The sequence below is a fragment of the Pagrus major genome, chromosome 7 (genome assembly GCF_040436345.1).
Source record: "Pagrus major chromosome 7, Pma_NU_1.0".
Classification (NCBI taxonomy): domain Eukaryota; kingdom Metazoa; phylum Chordata; class Actinopteri; order Spariformes; family Sparidae; genus Pagrus; species Pagrus major.
In genome coordinates, this window is record NC_133221.1 from 32136526 (window position 1) to 32151397 (window position 14872).

The 14872-nt window shown below is 40.0% G+C and overlaps 1 protein-coding gene across 1 annotated transcript in view; it reads right to left on the minus strand.

The window, feature by feature from the left end:
- atp2b3b (ATPase plasma membrane Ca2+ transporting 3b) overlaps positions 1-11293 on the minus strand; it is a 76939-nt gene extending 65646 nt beyond the window's left edge. The window contains 1 exon segment of the mRNA XM_073470051.1: positions 11044-11293. Within this exon segment, the coding sequence (XP_073326152.1) occupies positions 11044-11293 (250 nt within the window).
- Positions 11294-14872: the final 3579 nt, after the last annotated feature.

Consider the following 14872-nt stretch of genomic DNA (forward strand, 5'->3'; position numbering starts at 1 on the left):
TTTATCCCGATTCGAGTTGCAGATCTGGAAAGGTTCTCTACTCGTGGATAAAAAAAGAGAAAATAATAGTTCATCTAAAATGGAAATAATCAGTAGACCCAGCAAAGTTGTCTTAATAATGAGTAAAATATATTTCTTTTAAAAAGAAATCTATGAATGTAACTTGTGAATGTGATAACAACACAACTCATTCCTAAGTTACTGTGAGCTGACTAAGGATTTATTTATTTTCCCCACATATGAGCATGTCACATCCAGGAATTCATATCATAAACTCATTTCACACCTTGACCAGACATGGTCCAGCCATACACTAGGCTTTGAGCTAGTCTTGTTTCTCACTTTCTTTAAAAATTGTGAGATTTCGACATTTTTGTTAATTTCTCAGGGAATAATGCATGGATCTTGATGAAAAAAAACAGGTGTATTTTGGTGGCTGGTATCTATGAGTGGATACTAGATCTGGTGATCTTAAATGATGGTTGAGCAGTTATGAGTGGTTTAAAAGTTACAGGGCTATCAAGTTTGATATTAGATTAGGCTTGACTGAATGTAAGGGGACTGTTGGGCCTTGCCAGAGGTATGCGCACAACTGACAGCCATTCTAGTTTTCTGAATGTTTAAAACTACAATTCTGGCCATATCTTATAGTTTGCTCCCTCAATGTGGATCGATTGTTTCATGAGGTCAAATCATGCATTGGGTAACATGCATAAAAACAGTTGCTGTTTGTGTTGCCAGGATTGTGGATGCCTGGGAGAAGGAGAGTCCGAATAATGGTGATACAGCTTGGTTTTAACGCTGCTGCCGGCTAATGTCTTGTCACAGGGAAAGGAAATGGATAAATAGGACTCAGGCTGGCCAAACAACAGGAAATCAGATACTGGTGAGCCCACATATTTACAGAGACCTGTCTCTACCACACCATCCTGGGTCAAGCAGTTGCATATGACAGGCAGACTGCGTTCCGAGCCGACAGAGTTAAGGACTGCAGCAGGACAAAGAGAGGTGGACTCTATGTTTCTAACGTTGATGCTTGATGCTCACACGCAGTCAAAGTGGATGGACAGTGGTTACCTGATGTTGAACTTTTAATATGAGGATACCGACCACATTATCATCACCATCTTGTTGCTGCTGTTTACATTCACTCCAACAAAGATTCACAAGATGCACTACGTGTTTATGTATATTTGTATAACAATAACTGTATATATGTTCTGTGTTTTGTTTAGCATGAAGGAGTTTAAAAAAGTTTAATTTCGTGATGCAACTTATACTTGTTGTATAATGACCAATAAATTACCTTTTACCGTGTAGCAAATAAAAGCTTGCTTAGCTACTTTGACTGAATCACAATGTTTATTTACAATGTCTTCTGGATAGAAACCCATTGGAGGGTATTTGACGACCTGAGAATAACAAATGTAATAGTCCACTTTAATGCATGCACACTGGCTGCCTCTCCTTTCTGTTTCTCTCTATCAGCAATGTTTTGTTCTTGCTTCGTCAGCAGTTTGTTTAATAAAGTCGACCAAAAAGCACACCTCTTGTGTAGAATTTTTTTAACTTGTGATTCCATTGTCTTTACAGCAGGTGAGCCGTACATGGAGGAAGCTTGTTAATTATGTAGCGGATCAAAACCAACGTGCACCAAACGACATCTCAACAGTCAGGTGTACTTACAAGTTTGCACAGAACAACGGCATGAGTAGGCCTACATTAAATAGGAGAGGTCACATCACAATCAGTACATTTACAGGATGGATGTAATACCAGAGAGCGTGTCTCTCTCTGTAGAGCCTGTCTGACTCACAGTAAGTGGGAGAGCGAGGGCAGATTGTCTGCTGGTTAATCAATCGTGTTTTTCTCTAGGACAGATTAAAAGAATAAGTAAAAAAAAAGAAAAAAAGAAAGTATAAGATAAGTATGAAAGGCTAAAATGGGTCGCCAACTATACATGGCCTGATATAATTGTACTATTGTAATCCCACAAGGGAAATTCTTTTTTTTGACTCACATTACACACACACACACACACACACACACACACACACACACACACAAACAATGTATAGAGGAGATAAGTGAAGGGGCTGCCATATGCACGGCGCCTAACGAGCAGTGTTAGGGGTCAGTGCCTTGCTCAAGGGCACCTTAGCAATGCCCAGGATGTGAACTAGCATTCTCCACTACTAGTCCACATCATACTTTTTTTTGTTTGTTTTTATTTAGTCTTTATTTAACCAGTTTAGTCCCATTGAGATCATAGATCTCTTTTACAAGGGAGACCTGGCCAAGAATGGCAGCAACGCTGAGTAACAACAGCAAATTAACAGAAAAAGCTCACTCCAATAATCAGATTAAACATTTGCACACAGACAACCTGGACTCAATGGATTTCACCATAGTTTTAAAGCTGCTCAGTGGTACAATATCCTGAAGTTTAAGTTCAGTCTGTAGATTGTTCTATGCAGCGGATGCCGAAAACCTAAAAGCTTTCTTTCTCAATTCAGTTTGGATTTTGTGAACAACAAATTGCAAAACGTCAAGAGAACAAAGACTGTGATTTTCATATTTCAAGTTTAAAAGAGAAGATAAGTAAACAGAAAGTTTGTCAAGAATGGCTCTGTAAATAAAAACATAACAGTGGAGGAGGCAGCGTGCACCTAAAGCTGACCATTTTAATTTTGAGTACAGCACAAATGATGAGTATGAGAACCAGTTTCTAATGAATCTCGGAGCCCTGTGATACACTCTATATAATAATATAATAAACTTTATTTATAGGACAACTTTAAAAACAGAGTTTACAAAGTGCTTTAACAAACAAGCAAAAGAAGGAAACTCAATATTACAGAATAAACACTTAACAGTCGAGCCAAACACAAAACTAAAGTGGTTTAAAACAAGAAGGCAGAACAGAAGATGTAAAACCACAGGACAATATGAGTCATTACGAGTAAAAGGAATAAAAGCTACAAAACAGGCAAGATTACAGAAAAAAAAGGGGGGGGGGGGGGGGGAGTAATGCAAAAATAGAGGTCAATAAAACAATAAAATCAATAAAGGGCGATAAGAGGACAACATCACATCAGCGGAATTAAGAACAGATCAGAAATAAAAGATCGAAAATAATCACAATTGTGCTCTCTCTCCTCCGTCAGCTGCTAAAAAGAGGGTTGCTGTACTGTGTAATGCTCTAAAACCTGACTGGAACTTCTCAAAAATGTTATTGTCACACATAAAAGCTCAAAGCTGGGTTGAAACCATTTTCTCTAAAACTTTGGATAAAAATGGAAGTTAGGGAATTGGCCTTAAATTATTATCAAAGTAAAATAATACAAATAATACAAATAATTATTATCAAAGTGTAGTTTCTTTAAAAGAGGTTGGACCACTGCATGTTTAAAAATAGATTGAAAATGACCATTTTCAAGTGAGCTGCTAATAATCAATAAAAAACTGGGCCCAGCTGTGTCAAAAACCTCTTTGAGAAGTTTGGTGGCGATAGTGCCTTGGCTGCACATGGTTGATTTCATGTGTAAAATGATTTCTGATAAAAATGACAACAATACAGGTTTAAAATCACTAAGATAACTTTGAATGTGCCTACTGGCATATAAATCATGGTCGGGGGGATAATCTGTTGTCTCTGTGATGATAAAAAAAAAAATCTAACTAATTGAAAGAAATAAAATCATGACATAAAAATGTTTTTTAAGAGAGTGGATGTTTAAAAGACCAAAATTAACAGGAATACAATTGAGAGCAGATGGTGACACAGAATGTAGAGGAACTTGAATTCAATTGTAATGGTTAGCTGCAGAGGGTTGTGAATTTGAACGTGCTGGTGTTGGTCTACAGGAGGAGATGATGGTTATAGAAGAACCACCATCATCTCCTGTATGGGGTGACAGTAGAGATAGCCAGGGAGAGCAGGCCATGGATGCCTCCCAGAGGGCAGCCGCAGCCGCAGCCGGCGAGCAGGCGGAGCACCTACCCCTGGGACGAGCAGGTGGCAGGTAGAAGGCAGCAGGTTAAATGTGTGGTCCTCAGCAAAGGAGGAGCCCCCAAGTAGCTCAGGAGTGGAGGCCTGGACAGAGGAAAGAGGGTCATCCAGCTGGATCCCTTGAAGGAACTTGGGGCAGGATCAAGAAATAAGACTCAATAGTGACACGACAGCCGTTGTGGCCGTTAGGGTAACTGCAGCCATCAGCCAAGCTGGCGCGGGAGCGCGCATTAACTCTTCACAGCAGTGCAGCTGATGTCTTATCACCCACACCAATGAAGCAGCCGGGAAGCCGGCTCGCTGTGTGTAGCGACACACAAGCGTGGCGATTTACCGTTACGGTTGATGCAGTCTGAAGGCACAGGCGAAAGCAAAGACGGCAAATTGGGGGACAAAATATCGTCTCTGATACGGGATTGCTGTGTGTAAGCAGCTAATGTTACTACACAGACGCAATCAAACTGTTAGCCTGTGGCTACATCCAGCTGCTAACATCACCGCCCAGATAACAGGTTGGGCTTTAGGTCCCATATATAAAGGGACATATTTCTAACTATTTGGTTTCAGAGTAAAGGACCGTGGAAAATGCGCAGTCTGTAACTATTCAGTGTAACACAGCGGTGGACCAAGTTACATGTTTGCAGCTAACGCTACTTTGCACGTTAGGTCACTCCGAGTTCCGTGATCTCATATGATTTTCAAATCAAGCTCTAAACATGACCTGTAATGTTTTCTTACCTGGTTACTAGGAAATGAGCCATGTCAGCATCTGTTTTCAGTCCCAATTCCAGTTGAAGATGCCTCCATGAGCTGAACACGTATCCCAGGTGTATTCGGGTGCCAGCCCGGTTTTGCTCGTAATTTTGTTTCGACTCACGACATGCCGCTGATAAAACCTTCGTTTTCTTCTTAGTATGACTTTTTAGTGGACTTTGTGTGGTGGTGGGGTGTTTGCTGGCCGAAGCAGAATCCATTACTACCCAAACACTAGTTTGGGTCCACCGCGCTTTTCTTCTTCCTGTATCCGAGGATGCGCATTCAGCGTCATCAGACGTCACATCCGCAAGACTGCACGGGAAATTCGGACCATGAATTGCAGTACATTATGCAGCACACAGCCTGTTCAAGGCAATGGAGAGATACGTGGGTGGGCTCATTCTTTTTGGTTTTGAACGCTTCATCACCCATTAGCATTAAAAAACTTAAAATGCATGTTTATTTTTTCACAAATCCTGCCCCAAGCTCCTTTAATGTAGAGCTTGGTCCATCCCCACTCTCCACAGTTTAGGAACTTGTTGCTCAGCAAAAGAGTGTCAGATGAAAGCAGGTCTTGACATGGACCCACAGCTCCAGAATGCAGGGAGTGGAGTAAGCTTGGGACTTGCTGTCCAAACAAAAATCAGCATCTTCACATTGAAAGTTTGACAAACAAACCCTGTCCATCCGCTTTGACTGTGTGTGAGCACCAAGTATTATGTCAAAAGTTGGTTTTCCTTTTCTCTTCCACATGTCACAAAACCAAACATGTCCTGCCTTATGGCAACTCTAAGAGGCCACACTAGTTTTTTGTGCAATCTGGTGGAGGGCCTTTTAAACCACAATGTTGCAAGGGTACAGGGCTCAAAAGTCAATGACTTTCAGCCATCTGCGATGAACAATGGCATCGTCCATCAGCCAAATCCTATACTAAACACCTCTTTCAGAAACAAAGCTAAAAAACAGTTAAGACAACAAAAAAGTAGTAAAATCTGAAGGAGCTACATGCTAAAGCTAAAGCTTCAGCGAAATTCACTCAAAATCCAGCAATGTTACACCTTCCTGCAGGGTTTTGCAGAGGTGTGCATGTGTTTATTTGTGCATTCTAGTTATAAAGGTGCACAATGTAGTTTTGAAGAAGAAATTTTATGAGAATAGAAATATCTTAATTGATTTTCATGACTGAATTAACTGAATAAACAAACTGTCCTCAAAGGACAAGGCAATGTCATACTGATTTACTTTGTGTTAGCATGACCCTTCTAAGTAGCTACCTTTCTAGCATCAAACTGTCCTCTGAGGGCCTTATTCCCCTCGATGACAGCTTGATTATATGGAATATATCAAATAACCATTTCTGAGTTTGTATCATTACCTTGTTAATATTGTAAACATTAACTTTCTGAGTTAGATTTCTTTCCCCAAAACTATATAGTGCACCTTTAATGTGACATTAGCTGTTTATTTCCTCATGGTTATTTGTGTTGACATATAGATGGATATTTATTTTGAGTAGTTATTTGTTTGCAATATACAGAGTTATTCATACACCTTTGTTTGGATAGTTTATTACTGAACCTGCCCGTCACACATTGCACCACCCACCACCACAAGTACATTCTCAACCTGTGGAAAACACTGTTTTCCATCAGTGTTGGCACTTTGGGGCTTTGGCTGGTGTCTCACACTAGACAACACCATATATAATATGTAACAGTCAACACAGTGCAAAAGAAGCCCATCCAAGTGTGTGTTGAGCATTGTTTGGTCGTGTTTGTGTGTGTTGTTTGCCAACTATGCTTTGTAGGGACAACTGCAGATACATGACTCTATGTGTGTGTGTGTGTGTGTGTGTGTGTGTGTGTGTGTGTGTGTGTGTGTGTGTATATGTTGGGTTTGTTGAGACCTGCTGCACTGATTCCTGACCAGCACACAGTGTCAAATTAGCACACAACACTCCACACGAACGTAACGTAACTTAACACCCACCGACACCCTCTTTCACCCACAAAGACAGTAACACACACAAACACACACACACACACAAACATCCCATATACTTTGCTAACATTTGAACCCACACACTCTTCCATTTCTCTTCTCCTCCATTCACCCCCCTCTGTTCCACACATCTCCATCTCACAGTTCTCAGTCATCTTTATCTCCTTCTGACTTTCCCAGCCAACTTCTCTCTGCTGTTGTGTTGCTAGGTTACAAACTAGATCAAAGAGTGGGCATAGTGTGGTACCACACCCCTGTTAGAACATACAAGCATGTGCAGGCACGTACACACTTAAGACATTGTGTGTGTGTGTGTGTGTGTGTGTGTGTGTGTGTGTGTGTGTGTGTGTGTGTGCGTGTGTGTGCGTTCACCAGATCAGTCCAACTTTGGAACTTTCCTAAATGTCTTTTTTTTTGTTACCTTAGCCACCATGACTTGCTAATTACTGACAAAGACAACTTCATAATAATAGAATCAAGTGACTAATTTCCCATTTTAAAAGTTTTATTTATTAATTGCCAATTTACACCTAATATTATGTAATGGGTGAGATGGTAAATGGTTAAAAATTTTATTTAAATTTACTGGCCTGCAGAAGTAGAAACCAGTTGGAAATAAAGCTGCGACAACTCACTGCAGTTTAGTCGCATGCTGAGGGGAAGTTACACAGAACTAGTTGGAAATTTGAAAGTCATGATCAGCAGAAGTTAAGCAAAAAGCAGTTGGAAGTTTCCTGCAAATGTATTAAAAGAATTAGCAGCCATTTATTAAGTGCTTGTTGAAAAATAGCACAATATTATTATTTCATAATAATTTGATCATTTTCAATGGGGTGATTTTCAAAATTTGAGGTAATTATTGTGGTAATGGGGGGAATTCAAAGAAATTTTAAATAAGCTACTTATCATGACATTTGCAGACCTATAAAATGAAGTGTTACCAAAATGATAGGTTGTTTAATTAGTCAAATGACATTATACATCAAGCTAAAGTGATTGAATGGAATTATTTATTTAGAGTGCTTAACAATTTTGGGGTAGGAGAGTAGTTTATTAAATGGATAGGAGAGTAGTTTATTAAATAGATACAGTTGCTGTACTCTGCACCAAGGGCAAGGGTTATTACAAACAGGATACACACGAGAGAGGAACCCGTCAAGGCTGTCCCCAATCCCCAATATTGTTTGCCCTGACTATCGATGACATTCATGGTATATAGCTGGCCAAAAATACATTGTATGCAGATGACATATTATTTATATCGAGCCCACAAACCTTTTTACCTGCTTCCCTGGAGGTTATACAATATTTTTGTTGCTTTTCAGGTTATAAGATAAATGTCAGAAAATCTGAAATGATGCCTCTTGGCTCATATGGAGATAGTGCTAGTCTTAAAAAAAAATTCCATTCAAGCTATCTTTTCAGTGGTTCTTCTAACCTGGGCATTAATGTCTCTCCCACTGTATGTGAAATGTGAAATGCGAAATATGAACCCTCTTTTAAAGCTGTGACAGCAGACTTGGAGTGCCGGTCTATTCGTCCTATTTCTTAGATGAGTAGGAACAAACATTTTAGTTTCTAGTTCATAGTCTTATGTCATTTCATCAGATTCAGTCCATTTATGGAACATCTTCATATCACTTTTTTGCCTTTCTTCAAATTTGCAGTTTTATAATGACCGATCTTCCAGATTTGAGCAATATGACATCTTGACATGAGATGGAGGAAATCCTGATAATGAAAAGGAAGAGTAACTACTTTCTTTCTGAGTGTTAGAAATTGCTTTGCTGCCTTACAACAGAAACTATTTAAAAGACCAAATCTGGATTGCAAAGAGACTTGGAAATGAATTTGAATGAAGATGATTGGAATAAAGTCATAAACTCAATTAATTCCTCATTAATCTGTAATCGGATACATGAAACACAGTTTAAAATTTCTCATTGGATCTACTTTACATCTTCAATATTAACAATATTTAATTCACGCCATTATGCAAAATTTTTATCATACAGCTTCCTAAATACAATGTTTTCGGCCTTGTCCTGTACTCAAATCTTTCTGAGATGGCAAATTCAGCAGGAAGTCACTTAATTTTCCATCAAAATATAAATGTTCATCCATATTTCTTCTTAATGTTCTCAAGGGGGTTGACTTTTATTTCGAAGTAGACTAGTCACAGGGAATGCAAAGTGTTCAGTTAGCACCGCTGTTGTTCATCAAAAATGTGTCTACAGCACAAAACAGCGGTCATGTTCTGCATTTGAAGACAGTGGATCCAATATGTCAGGGAGTAGAGTTAGAGTGTTAGAGTTTAAATCTGAAAAACAGACACTTTTGCTTTTTGCTTTGACAACAAACCTGCCACAGTTGTCGTCAGTCAGCTCTGCTAACTCTCTCCACTCTAAAAGTTAAATGTGACTCCTGTTACATGCTGTGACTCTGCTACTGGCCCCGCTGCTGCACAGAGTAGATGCTTTAGGCAGTTTGTTATCGTAGCATCCGCTGTCAGACTATCGATAAAACTACAGTGGGGGCGGTGGGCAAATAATGTAATCGGACCACCATGGTACAACAGGAAGACCGACTACCACAGCAAGCCAAGTGCAAGGTTTAAATAAGTTAACCGAGATTATCAAGATCGTCAATTCCTTTTTTTTTTTTTTTTTTTTGGGCTGTGTTTTAGCATTAGGGTGATCTTTTGTCTTGCATGGAACTTGCTTTTTTTGTTATAGAGCATTGACTGGCCTTGTTATTTGTTTGTGTTTATTTGTAATTGTTTTGTTTTTTGTATGGATGTATGTATTTTGGTTTTGTCTTATATGTATTATGTGCGTGGTTTCACAACTAAATCATCAAAATGTATGTGAATCAGTCAGTTTATTTGTCAACTCGTTCACCAAGCAATTGCTATTATTAGATCTGCAGCTAATGATTGTTTTCATTATAAATTAAAAGGTAAGTTCAGCCAAAAATGAAAATTCAGTCATCATCTTCTCACCTCCATGCCAATAGAGAACATTTCTGGAGCTTCACAGCAAAAAAGCGTAGCAGCATTCTCCTAAACAACTGAAGTAGCCCTAAAGCTCTGAGCTTCGCAGCTACATTGAAAATTTTTGCTTAAAAAATCATATTGCTTGCTTTTATCAATTTAAATGTACATTTAAAACACAAAGAAATTCCAATTACAAAAGAAGAAAACTGTTGCTTATTATTGTAAAAAAAATCTTTTAATCAATCGTTTCAGTTCTATTTATTGTTCTTTATTTGTCATTAAAATGACTCAATTATTTAGCGCTGAAACAATTAATACATGAATTGATTAGCTGATCATAAAAAAAATAATTGCCAATGTTATGTATATTTGCTAAATAATCAGCAGATTGTTCAACAACAAGAATGACTGTTAGTTGAAACAACTCTAAGCACAAGCTACACTGTGTCTGCAATAATTAGAGGTGCACTAACAGAGATTCTAGTTCATTCTTGCACCATTCTTCTTCATTCTCCTCCAGTCATCCATTTATTGATTTACTCTTCACTTTCCATCCATTCATCCACCATAATCCCTTCATCCACCCATTTTTTCTTTGCATCCAGCTCCACCAACAACTGCTTTCTATAGCCGGGATTACACTCCTGTGAGTATAATGTGTTTTTTTCTGTTTGATGAAGTGCTTTCATTTCATCATGCATCCTGTTTGGGATGTGTTGTGCTGCACTGAAATTGTTGCATTTCAGCATCCAGTCTACGTGTGTATTATTAATGCATAAGTAAAATAAGATGAGCCTCGTCTTGGTGAGCTTTTGTCAGCATGTTAGTGTTGCAAGAATAACAGGTACCGTTATTGAATGATTGGTGACCACATATTCTGTTTGAGAAAATGATGATACTGTAGAATTAAGACAGTGCACAGTTTGCAGCAACACCACTAATGCAGTGGTGTTAATATGTGACTCTAACCAAGAGTATAATGCCAGGGATCCTTCCACTTCATCCTTCTTCTCATGTCAGTGTACCAATTCATGTCCCTGCTAACCCATGTCCATTCATTCTCTACAAATCCATCCATCCACCCAGCCAGCCAACAATCTGTTCACCCATTGATTTATCTACTCATCCACCCAAATTTTTCCTCCATCAGTCTATTTATACAATTGGGCTTTCACCCATTCATCCATCCATCATGTACATCTCCATTATTAATTCACCCATCCATCCACCAATCTACTTTTTTCACAGTTTAAGCATTCGTGAATCCATGCCTGCTCACCATCAGTGGGGCTGGTCTGTAGTCTCTGGCAGAGCCCCTCTGTGTCTCCATAGCTGTCCTGGACCTTCTGCAGGGCGTCGGTCCCTCTGAGCTCCATCAGCTCCCTGAGCTCCGTCACCGTGACCACGAAGTCTCCCCCTGCATGGCTGCCATCTGTCCTTCCTCCTCCTCCGCCCCCACCTCGAGTCCCTTTGGGATAAAACTCCACCGCGCTATTTGCCATTTCACCCATCGTGGCTGTTGTTGACATGTCAGGAAGGGATTTTTTCTTTTGGTCCTCCTTTCTCTGCGTAGTGTGTCCTCAACTCAGTTCCCCTTTCGTTTGGTTGGTGGAGGGTTGTTCATGTGCTCAATAGAATCTTGGTACGGTCTTGATTTCTTACTTAAAAATGTGCAATTATAATATACCACACCTAAACCCTCAGGTAATTTTATTTAAGGGCAATGAAGGGGCGTTGGCTGTTAATTATTTTTTTTTTTCTCCCAACAAGCTTGGCCTAGCCTCCCACTGCTCCTTTAATTCTTCATAACAAGAGGAGGAGGAGGAAGGTGAGGGGGATCAAGGACAGCGAGCAGGGGCACTTCAGAAGCGTAATGTCTGAATGAATCCAGCTTTCTTTTACTTTGTCTCCTCTGCAACTCCGCTCTTTCCTCGTTTCTGTCCCCCTCCCTCCAGGGTCACGGCCAGTCCATGGACGGATGGATGGACGGGCTGACAGACTCACAGACCAGGATGGATGGATGATGGACAGATGGAGAGAGGGGCGAGCAGGGCAAAGGCGGCTGATAAATCAGAGAGAGGAAGTGGATCCAGTTCAGAGGTAGCTACTGCTGCACCACCAGGACCTAAGAGAGAGCCAGGAAGAGATAACACATTACCACTCCGTTCTATTGATCCGACTGACTATCATTGCATCAAGTCATTTCTGAGGTGAGACGAGGCCAGCTCACACTGGTTTCAGTTCGGAAACTCGTATCTATGAAGCAGGAGGTTATACATGTACAACTCATAAAGTACATTTGTTTTTATCTAAATAAAGTCACAATTATCACCTGATATATACACACAGTAATTTTAGAAAATGGGTGCAAACATGACACATTTGACAGCATAGCAAGTAGAAGTGTGAACATTTCTCAATTATAAGATGCATTGCAATGTGGACATAGAAGATTCTGCATCAATGCAGACACAGCATAATTGAGAGATTGCAGCTTATGTTGGGTGTTGATTGTCCGGCTTTGGCTGGATAATAAAGTTGTAAACACAACATTGCTCTCATGCGTTGAATTGTGGGCGAACATTAGGCTAATGTTACTCATGTTAGGAGATATGTTGTAGGGAGGCAGAAATCAGCAGCGAGCGATTAAAAATAAAAACACACAGAGCCGTGTGTAACTTCTGACTCACAACAATTTCTGAAAACTAAAAACCAACGTCTGCAGCCATAACGAATAACTGTCACAGCGAGCACAGCTAATCAGCCAAGAATTGAGGAGGCGTTGTCAACTTTGCCATCCAGCTCCGAGAGAGGTGTGTGCAGCAGTCATGTTTGTGATGTTTGCCACATTCAATAATTGCCCTGTCTTAGAGCTGTTATGGGAAAACAATATTTTTGTAGATTACAGCACACATGCAATACACTGCAGACAGATTTAAGTTTTGTTTATGTACTGAGGTGAGGGCTCACACAGATACTGCTACTGAAAAGATGCAGATTCTATATTGCAGACTGTTTCTAAATAATTTAAAATTAGAATTTAAATTATGAAAAAGTAGCCGTGTGCAGTAATATAAATCATGGCGGATGCCATATATTGAGAATTGTTGACAGCTGAACTGTAATCGAATCCAGTTGTGAGGCCACTGTAAATTCACCCCTCTAACAACAAACTGAAACCAATACTGTCATAATATTATCTCACAAAGTGGATATGGCTTGTTTACAAGTCCAGCAGATACTGAGCAGAATTGGCATTCATTTGGAGTTGTGTTTTTGGCCACCTGATAAGTCCAATATTCACTCCGACTCTGAGGAAGAAAATGTTGCTCTTTGGCTGCTAAATGCTTCTCTCTGTTCACCAGCTGGTCGATCACTGTGTCTGTCTGCTGTTTGGTGCCATGCAGGTCCTGTAGCATTACTAGTGTACATGTTTGAACTTTCTGAGCTGCCTGCTGCTTTTTTATTGGTCATATGTGAGTGGATTGTAATGTGATGTGAAAAATGAGACCTTCCCCATCTCTCTCTGTTGTATAAACAAGCCTGTGGACGATTGGTTGAAGTTGAAGCCCCATTCAAACTGCCTTTTCAAGGCGGAATGGGGGGACAGTTTCGTTCCACCTCTGATCTGTCAGCAACAGTAACAGAGCCGCAGCAGAGGCAAGAAGACCTCTGTGTTAAAGGGTAAGCCAGCAGCACAGATCAGGGGTGTGTCAGTCTGATGGTGTTCACAGTCTGACAGCTAAACAGGTCCTTCACTCATCAAATAAAAGAAAAAATATCCCACACTTCAACCCACAAAGCAACGTTACAGGACCAAACAACAGTAATGTGGTAGCAGGTCGTGTATTTGGCAACTAATATGAGGAGAAAGAATATTGCATTTATACGTGGAAAAGTGCAAGCTCATGCAGTTGAATGGCGGTGATTATGTGACGCGATTCAGAGCCAAAAACTTTAAGTCACTATGTCTTTGTCGCCTTTCACTATTGTGTTGTTGTAGTTACTGTCTCTGGAAACTTGTATAGAAAAAAAATCACTGCGACAGTCAGCCCTCCTGACCAAGACTTCCGTGAACTTTCCCCCAATAAACAGCATCCCTCCTCGCAAGTCAGAGTCAGACAGGGTCCTCTTACTGATGGTGATTATGTGATGTCATTTTGAGCAAAAATCACTTTCCACGATGCATGGTGGGTCAGGATCTCAATCACAACACATTATAACTGCATCCATATGATTATAAACAGTTGGTGTGAAACCATTGGAAACACACAAAAAAAAAAAAAAAAAGACACAGAGATCTCAACGTTATGATGTATGCCGCGACATCTCTTTTGGTTCCGCAGTGCCGGCATGCTGTGTTTAATGTGAACACACAAAGGCGGTGTAAAGGCCTTTGTTGCAGCGATATTGCAGAATCTGTGTGAAAATATTTCAAATATCAAATATTACTGGGGTATTATACAATCCATCAAAGCTGCTGTTAGTAGTCTTTTCTTATTAAAGTTAAAGTGTGTCTATATTCCTACAGTCATCACTGTTACAGTGTTTGGTCACTAACCCATGTCTCTCCTCCCTCGCTCATGCAGGGAAAGAGAAACGAAATGTTCTGGTATCCCTGCCCACTTTATCCAATCAGAACAGACAACTCCAGAAAGAGGCAGTCCTGTCTGCTTGTGAACACGCAGAGAGCAGGATCCTCCAGTTTGCTGTTGTCTGGCGATTACCACTCAGGGTTTTTGTAGTGATGTAGAGAGGAGGGAGGGGACTGCTAACTGTAAAACAGACAGGTCGTAAGCTAAAATAACGACAATGCTTATAGCAGCTTTAATTGAGCTAAAAGTTGGAACTTAGTGTTAAAACTACATGCTATAGTGCTCGCGTTGTGTCTCACACATGCACACGCAGACATGCACGACACGAGCAAGTGGTACATAAAATCCATGCTGAGAAAATAATCTACAGAAAATGTGTTTACAGGTTAATATTTATTCAAATAAAGCTGTGGATACACCCATCTGGTTGGTGTGTGTTAAAAACTTCTTTTATAGGCTTTTCTTTTTTGTATTTGACCTGCTGAATATCAAGCACACTGATGAAATGAATGG